General features: G+C 39.3%; 1 protein-coding gene across 1 annotated transcript; it reads left to right on the plus strand.

Annotated features, from left to right (window-relative positions):
• The first annotated feature begins 834 nt into the window (after nt 1-834).
• LOC137613867 (CSC1-like protein 1) lies at nt 835-8,897 on the plus strand. The gene is made up of 22 exons (XM_068343324.1): nt 835-996; nt 2,331-2,410; nt 2,571-2,640; nt 2,811-2,848; nt 2,924-3,066; nt 3,303-3,345; nt 3,417-3,525; nt 3,727-3,797; nt 3,896-3,976; nt 4,633-4,750; nt 4,877-5,010; nt 5,175-5,318; nt 5,890-6,043; nt 6,136-6,242; nt 6,315-6,401; nt 6,634-6,699; nt 6,947-7,109; nt 7,690-7,795; nt 7,920-8,087; nt 8,272-8,387; nt 8,466-8,516; nt 8,769-8,897. Exons 1-22 carry the CDS (start codon nt 835-837, stop codon nt 8,895-8,897), a joined length of 2,340 nt encoding a protein of 779 aa, XP_068199425.1.

Consider the following 8,897-nt stretch of genomic DNA (forward strand, 5'->3'; position numbering starts at 1 on the left):
TCCCAGCTGACTGGGGGCGTGAGACAGGGTAAACTCCAGGTGCGATGTCAGTGCACCGCAGAGCCACACATATACACGGACAAACACACACACACACCTAAGGTCAATTTGGGACTGGCTAATTAACCTAAAGTGCATGTTTTTGGAGGTGGCAGGAAGCTGGAGAACCCGGAGAGATCACACGCAGAAATGGGGAGAATATGCAAACTCTGCACAGCCTTGCTGTGTGGTGACAGTGCTACCTACTGTGCTACAGTTCAAGTGCTTTAATGCTCATACATATCAGCTTTTTCTTTAAACAGAGAATTTGCTCTTTGGTTTTTTAATTTATTTCATCTGGGCCATTGGAACAGGAGTTTTACACTATTTGCTAACTTTTTTCAAACTCAATTGATGGATAAATCACTATTTTGAAACCATAATGACAGTGATTGATCGTCAAGAGTTTTGTTGGTTGAAAACACAGCAACACACTGCATCCCATGGCTGAAATGTTTTTTGTAGGAGTACATGGCTTAGGTCCCCTGAGGAAGTCTTCATGTTTTTACCTGGGCAGAGATTCTATAACTTTTTATTTACTGTTTTATACATTATGACAATAATGAAAATAGATTTATTTTCTTACTATTTTTCTTTTAATCTTAACATTAAAAATGTTTCAAATAATTGATTGCATGATCAATTTAAGATACTATATTCATATTCTATAATTCTATAGCATTATTTATTTTAACACTGCCATGTTTCTTTCTGCTAGCTTTGGCTCTGTGATGGCATTTTCTAAGATGTGCTGTGACCAATCTCTTTAGATAAACTACTGGTGCCACTTCAGTGATGTCTTCATGGTGGAGGTTTTGGGAGCTGCCATTCAGTAGCTCGCCCTCCGTCGACTTTGCCAATACCACCTGCTTCAATTCCACATTGTTCTATAAATATGAGGGTGACAGATTTGGAGGGGTGCCGATTGTGTTGTTCCTCGATTTCTGTGTTTTTGTGGTACGTGCCAGCTCTTCTGAAATCTCTTAATCCCACAATTGTTTCAAAAATTTTGTGTGTCACCGTCAAAATTACACTAGAATCTTTTTTTTCCCCAACATCTGACAAGAAGCAAGAGGTTTTTTATTTTTTATTTTTTTGAGTATGAGGTGATTGTTGAGTGTTTATTTTCTGAAGTTTAGATAGATTTTCAACAGTCTTTGCTTCAACTGCTGAAAACTATTTTATCTTTTGCCGGGCTTCGAATCTCCCAATAAAATTGGCATCCAGGTACCATCTCTACCTGTTCTCATGACTCCAGCAAAGACTGCCTGAAATAATTAACTCATTTTAGTCTTGGGCCATGTTCACACATAGCTGGGTATTTTTAAAAATGAATATTTTCCCCCTGCTTAGAAAAAAAAATTGTGTCCACATAACAGCATTTAAAAAAACAACAACTCCATCCACCTGTAACCGCATGAGTGCGTTGATCTACAGGTTTATAATCATAACAACTCCATAACAGCTTCGACAATGACAGGAGCGAGGATAAGACATGCGGGAAGTCATGTCATTCCTCCAGGAGGACCACTTCCATCTCAAAGTTCTCTTTATGACTCCAATAAAGAAAAAGCAGAAGAACAAATATTTAGGTGTCAAACATGTTTTTCAACATGTCATTGACATGGAGCAGTTGCACATTGGAAAATAGCCGACTTTTATCTGTGTTCAATGTGAAGCAGCAGTCGGGCTTCAACAAGATGACTAAAAACGCTCGGACAATAGTCGCGACAGAGCAACAACCAACGATTTTAACCAACACAGTTTTAATGACATCTATTCTATTTGTATATGTAGACACGGGTCACACACGTATGACGTCACACAGGCAAGATGAATCAAGACAGAAAACACTGGTCACAGCTGTCGACACGCAAAAGCATACCCGATGTTCTCAAAAATCTTCACTTTGGCTAGCGTTTTCAACAATCAGTGTTTTGTGATGGAAATATGCGTTGACGTATGGATGATAGGCCTAACCAAAGGAAGAAAATATTTGTTTTTAAAAATACCCAGCTACGTGTGGACATGGCCTTATAAGTGAAAATATATCTATGCAGCAATGATTTGAACACCGCTTGACAAAGCAAACATTGATGAACTTCATGAAACCCTGGAAGCATGAAATTGTCTATTTTTACATTAACCAATGAAAGGAAAATAAATTCCTCTTTTTATAATCAACTGTCACTTAATCCTTGTCTAGGCATTGGACATATTGACATACGGTGTGATATAATTAATATCAGATGGTGAAAAATAATCTGTTCAAATTCCATTGCCACCTACAGATGCTGCTGTTCCTTTTCTTCATCATAAGGAAGAAGTTCTGGCACTACGGGCGCCTGGCTTTGGTTGCAGACAGTGAGGGGTCAGTACATAGTCTGAATATACAGTAGATTGTTGTTAAAGGTCCCATATTGTACTCTTTTTAATCAATTTTATCAGGTGTCGAACTACACTATCTGAAATGAATTGCCCCAAACTGATCTGGTCTAAAAGTCGCTCAAATTACTTCAATTGTCATTTAGGTGTTTTGAGTCATCACATCAGCGTTATGGACTCATGTACTCAGCTTCAGATGATCCAGAGCATGAATTGGTAACTTAAATATTTTTTTAAAATTATTTAACCTGCAACCACTAAGGACGTAGAAGATGCAAAGATTGGCTTTGCAGAGATTTCACTTGAATGAAGAATGTGCCACATTATACCCAGTACTTTAATCTTCAGTGTATGCTTTTGTATTCAAATTTATCTCTTCCTGATAGGGTTACTGCAATTTGCTGCCTTACGTCCTCAAAATGGAGTGAGTAACTATTGTACGTAGTCTGTTTAAGAAAAAATCAGTATACAAAGTAATTTTTAATTTTGTTTGCTCCAGGGATGAAAAAATAAAAGAAAAATGTGGCGTGGATGCAGTTCACTACCTATCCTTCCAGCGTCATTTGATCGTGCTGCTTCTGATCCTAACTGCCACCTCCCTTGGAGTAATACTGCCGGTCAACCTGTCTGGATATTTGCTGAGTGCGTCTTTATGTTCTCTACTGTGTGATTAGATTGTCTGACATTGCACAGTTGTACAATATTCAATTTTTTAATATATGTTTATATATGATTATGAATATATATGATTAAGAGAAGAGTTGTTTTATAATTTTTCAACTACTTTATGTTCATATGAAGGGTCAGCAATTGCTCAGCATTTGAGGTTAATACATATCTGATATTTGCAAAAACTGAATATTCTGTATATCTTGCAGATAATGAATTTGGAAAGACGACTATTGGGAATCTTCAGGAAGGGTAACAGCTATGAACAATGGTCAAACAGTTTTGCAGTGAAGTTCAATGCTTAACAGTGTCCATCATTTCAGAAACAACCTGTTGTGGCTGCATACAATCTTTGCTGTTCTGTACCTGATCCTTACAGTTTTTATGCTGCGACACCACACATCACGAATCAAAGAAAAGGGCAGAGAGACAGTGAGTGTCTGTTACAAGACTTTGAGCATTCCCAATCAAGCTAAAGAATGTACACATTTAAATGGTATTTGACTATTTGCACTACTTGTCTGAAGTAGCTAAACCACCCAACGTAGTACAGTTTTTAATTACACTCATCAAACACTCTAACTTGGTACTGTCTTATGCTGATGCCCGACTGATCAATCTTTCTTTCTGTAGGCCAAACGCACTTTGTTTGTGTATTCAATCCCTAAAACAGCAACAGAGGAAGATGTAAATAATTATTTCACGTGAGTGAACTGAAGCGTTAAATTCACTCTTTCTATATTTTGTAAAGTACGTTTGTAGAGTGCATTCCTCAGTATCAGTGCTTTATTTTTTTTTATAGAGAGGCGTATCCTTCCTGTACAGTGTGTGCTGTGACCCTGGCCTACAATGTGAGAAAAGTCATATACCTTGATAAGGAAAGGTAAGAAGTTCAACATGAATGAAAATCATGCAAACATTCCCCTCTGTCCATTTCATAGATGGAAGCACATGCAAGTCAGCATTAAAGATTAAAGATTAAACTTTATTAATCCCTGAAGTAAAATTGTTCATCCACTCTAGTGTTCGCATATTTGTTAAACACATGCGTATGTGTATGTGTGCGCACACACACACACACACACACACACACACACACACACACACACACACACACACACACACACACACACACACACACACACACACACACACACACACACACACACACACAGGGCCTGTAAGCATGCAGATGAGAGGTAGGACGGAAGGTAGCTCCTTCGTGGTGCTCCCAATGAGTAATTTACAGTATAAAGGGGTTACAAAGGGGAAAGTGCCTTGCTCAGGGGCACTTCAGCAGTGTGTAGGAAGTGATCTGGCACCTCTCAAAATATTTTGCCCGACGTGGGACTTGAACCAGCCGCACTCAGGTTCCCAGCCCCAGACTTAGAGTGAGCTAGTGGCCTATAGAATCATCACAAGAGTGCAATTAATTGCTCTTAATTGTTTAATAGTGTGTTCTAATATACATATGTTTATTTTAAAATTCAAACCAGCTTATGTTTGTTTGTTTTTGTTTGTTTGCTTTCTTAACCCCAGGGTGCGTGCTGGAAAAAATCTGTGTTACTACGAGCATTTAACAATGGCCTCAGGGGAACGTGAGCAGATTGACCCCCGTTTCTGTGGTTACCTGTGTTGCTGTAACAACTCTCAGAGGGTAAGAATGACCAGATGATAACATGTGTTTGACTTTGATGTACCATTTATTTGAAGATAAGAATGTGAAAGTAAACAAAAGAGTCGTTATTTTACCATCAGGACTTTGTTTGTTCTTGGTGTTCAGGTTGATGCCATAGAGTTCTACAGAGCTAAAGAAATAGACCTGCTGGAAGAGGTGAGGAAGCACGTAGAGCTTGTTCCACAGAGCCCCCTGGGGATTGCTTTTGTCACCTTACAATCCGAACTGATGGCCAAACTGTGAGTATAGGGGTTTTTTTTATCAGTGACTCATAGAAGCAGCGATATTCCTTCAGTTATCAATGATTGTCCAGTGATTTCTGGTTTTATTGTTACCACATGACTTTCTAGTAGAACTGGGCCTTATAACAGTTGATATGCATTCTCCCTTTAACTCACTACAGTATCCTTAAAGACTTCAATGCGCTAGAGTGTAGTGTTAAAAACAGGTGTTTTAGGACGCCACCCAAGCCTTCATCCAAAAGTGACACTCTGGAAGTGAACAAGTGGCAGATCAGTTTTGCACCTCATCCCAAAGATTTGTACTGGTGAGTCCCTCGACATCTAGACCTCATTGTGCTCAGTAGAGATCACAGGACAAGGAATTCATGACACTGGTGGAAATAGGGATAGATAGTAATTTCATGATTAAATCACTTTCAGTGGAATTACATGGAATCACATGGAGTTTTAATGGCCATATGACCGATGGAGTGTAATTATATAAAATATTTTTTAGAGTCAAGCAGTCCAGGAAGTTTTGTAATTAGTTTGTCCTCTTTAAAACACTGGGTTACGCAACAAAATTAGAGTATGTTGGTTAAAGTACACATTTTCTGTGCTCGCTGTTGTCTGCTGTCGTGGTTCGCGGGGTGCTGGAGTCTATCCGAGCCGACTCGGGCCGTGAGGCAGGGGACACTCTCGGAGCCACATAGAGACACAGACAGACACTCACGCACACACTCACACCTACAGGCAATTTCATAGTGGCCAATTCACCTCAGGTGCATGTTTTTGAAAGTGGGGGGGAAGCCAGAGAACCCACACAGACACGGGGGAAGAATTAGAGTGTACCTCCACCGTCTTTCTTCCTCATAACGGTTTGTGTTCTTCTTGTAGGGAGAATCTTTCGGCGCGTGGCTTTACCTGGTATATTCGCTACTTGATGCTCAACTTTCTCCTTCTGTTCCTGCTAATGTTCCTCACAACCCCGTTCATCATTATCAGTGTCTTGGACAAGTTGAATTTGATTCAGCCTATTTATTACATCAATGTGAGACTCACTCACACAGACACAACACTCACACTTATCAATCAAGAGTTGGCTTCCACAGTTTGGAATCTACTGTTTGTTTTACTTGGTAGAGCGCTGTGGTGAACCAGTTCTTCTCGACACTCATGCTGTCGACCTTCTCTTCATTGCTTCCCACTATTGTGTACTACTCCACACTAGGAGAATCACACTGGACCAGGTATTACTCACACAGTCACTGGTTTCTGTTGTCAGGAGAAAACATTTTCATCCTTTGTCATCGGTGTTTCAGGTCCAGTGAGCAGATGAGCGTGATGCGTAAGCTGTACTTCTTCCTGCTCTTCATGGTGCTGATCCTCCCCTCACTGGGACTCACCAGGTCATTTGCTTTATCACTGTCTAACAGTACAATTATTGAAACTGTAACATTCACTTAGTTACATTCTTATACATGTGGATGCCTAAAATGTGCTATGTAGTTGACATTTGTGTGAATGTACTGTTATGCACTTCATAAATAAGTGAATGATTGATTTCTGTTGTATCGCCCATGCAAGCCTCATGGATTTAAGATGAACCTTTTCTTCTTTCTATTTTTGTTTCTGCATCAGTCTTGCAGTTTTTATCCGCTGGCTGTTTGAGACAGAGTTTATAGTTACTGCAAAACTGAGGTTTGAGTAAGTATTTCCTATTTATCATCTTGATTTATAAAAGTAAGTACTTTACTTTGAATTAAGGTTACCCATTTCACTTGAAGTATACTTGTAAGTTTATTTTAAACAGGTTTCCTTAAGAAAAGTGTTTGAGAAATGATCTGAGAAACAAAATGTTTTCACATGGGGTCCAATGTTTTTTAACAATGGACAGGATTCTACATTCATAAATGTCTGCTCTTTGGTGTTTGTTTTACTTTCTGTGCACCAGGTGTGTGTTCTTACCTAACCAGGGAGCATTTTTTGTCAACTACGTAACTGCCGCCGCGTTGGTGGGCTCGGGAATGGAGTTGCTCCGGTTGCCGGGCTTACTCCTTTACACCATACGCATGGCTCTTGCTCGCTCAGTTGCTGAAAGGAAAAATGTCAAACAGGTTTGTAATAACATGTCTGTAAAAGGAATGCTACACCTAAAAGTCTTCAAAGTTGGCACTCGGGAGCCACCTGCAGCTTCAGCACAGTTCAGACAGTCTGCTGTTACACCTCTTATTTATAAATGTATTATAATGTTATACAGTAATACATTTTTTTGAATTGGCTCTTTTAGATTACATTGTTTCCACAACATGTAGGAAAAACTTGAAGAGGTGTTCCAGAAATATAATATAATATAATATAATATAATATAATATAATATAATATAATATAATATAATATAATATAATATAATATAATATAATATAATATAATGTAACATATCTGTGGTGCCCTGGCATCGTGCGCGGAGTTTCTCCTGCCTCACGTCCTAAGCCAGCTGGAATAGGCTGCAGCTCCCAGGGACTCTTGACAGCCTATGAAGCGGTTGTGAAAATGAGAACATATAATATACTGTATGTTGTCATGTAATAAAAGGATATCGAATGTGCAGTCCAAGTTTCTGACCAAGATGTGTACTGTGATCCAATACACGATGAAAATGTTTTGCCAATCGCAATTTTCAACTTCTCCTTGTAGAACCAGGCCTATGAGTTTCAATATGGAGCCATGTATGGCTGGTTCCTGTGTGTGTTCACTGTCATTATGGCTTACAGCATAACATGTCCTGTAATTGTGCCTTTTGGTGAGTAGTTTGGACTGTACCCATGCACACATTCAATCATCAATACATCTGTTTGTCTTCATAATTTCATCCTGTCAGCCACAGTGTTGCTTCCATCTTGTTTGTTTTATATTCATGTCTCCAGGTCTTCTCTACATGGTTCTTAAGCACCTGGCGGACAAACACAATATATACTTTGCCTACCTACCTTCTCGCGTAGACCGCAGTGTCCACCTAGTAGCTATCAATCAGGCTATGGCTGCACCCATCATCTGCCTGATATGGCTTTACTTTTTCTCTGTCCTCAGAACAGGTGAGAAATAAGTGAGAGACGTAAATCGTAAGAAAAATGAGATGAATATATTTAGTTGGCCAAAATGTTTCTCTCAAGTTCCCAAACTAAGAGTCAACAAGTGAAAATCGATTGAACTGAAACATCTGGCAAACTTTCCACCCTCTTGATTGTATTATTACATTCTTTACCTGTGATTCTTCAGGTTTTTGGGCTCCTACATCTGTGTTCACACTGGTTGTCCTCTTTATCACTGTATTCATCTCCATCGGTCTCACCTGCTTTGGACATTTTAGGTACCTCAGTCCACACGTCTATAAGGTGAGTTAGTGTGCATGTGGTTTCACCTTTTTATCACCCTGCTCGCTAACCCCTCATATTGTTTATGCTCTTCTGCAGGTGAAAGAGGAGGATAAGGTTGAGACAAACAATGTGGAAGAAAGCAACATGGTACGGTACTAGTCCTGTAACACAGGAATCAACATTAGATTTCTGAACAGATCTGATCTTGAGTTCAAACCCTGCTGTAAAGTCTGTTTTTTTTTTTATTGGTTTTTATAGTAAATTAGCAAACTGCCAGCTTAAGACTTTTCAGTAGTCTTCAACAGTCTCATACATTAGCAATCACAGTGTTGCATTATAAACATCAGAGTAGAGAAAGGAAAATTAATATCAATGAACCCGTTTGCTTTCAATACTCAGGTCTACCTTCCAAAAGTGCTGAATTTCGAATTACCTGCCAGTGTCCCAGAGGAGTCTAAACCTCAGCAGTCTAATGGCAGTATAAAGGACAGTCCGGCCAACAGCTTTGCGGAAAGCTGGTCGCTCTGA

This window comes from Antennarius striatus, chromosome 19 (assembly GCF_040054535.1).
Source record: "Antennarius striatus isolate MH-2024 chromosome 19, ASM4005453v1, whole genome shotgun sequence".
NCBI classification, from domain to species: Eukaryota; Metazoa; Chordata; class Actinopteri; order Lophiiformes; family Antennariidae; genus Antennarius; species Antennarius striatus.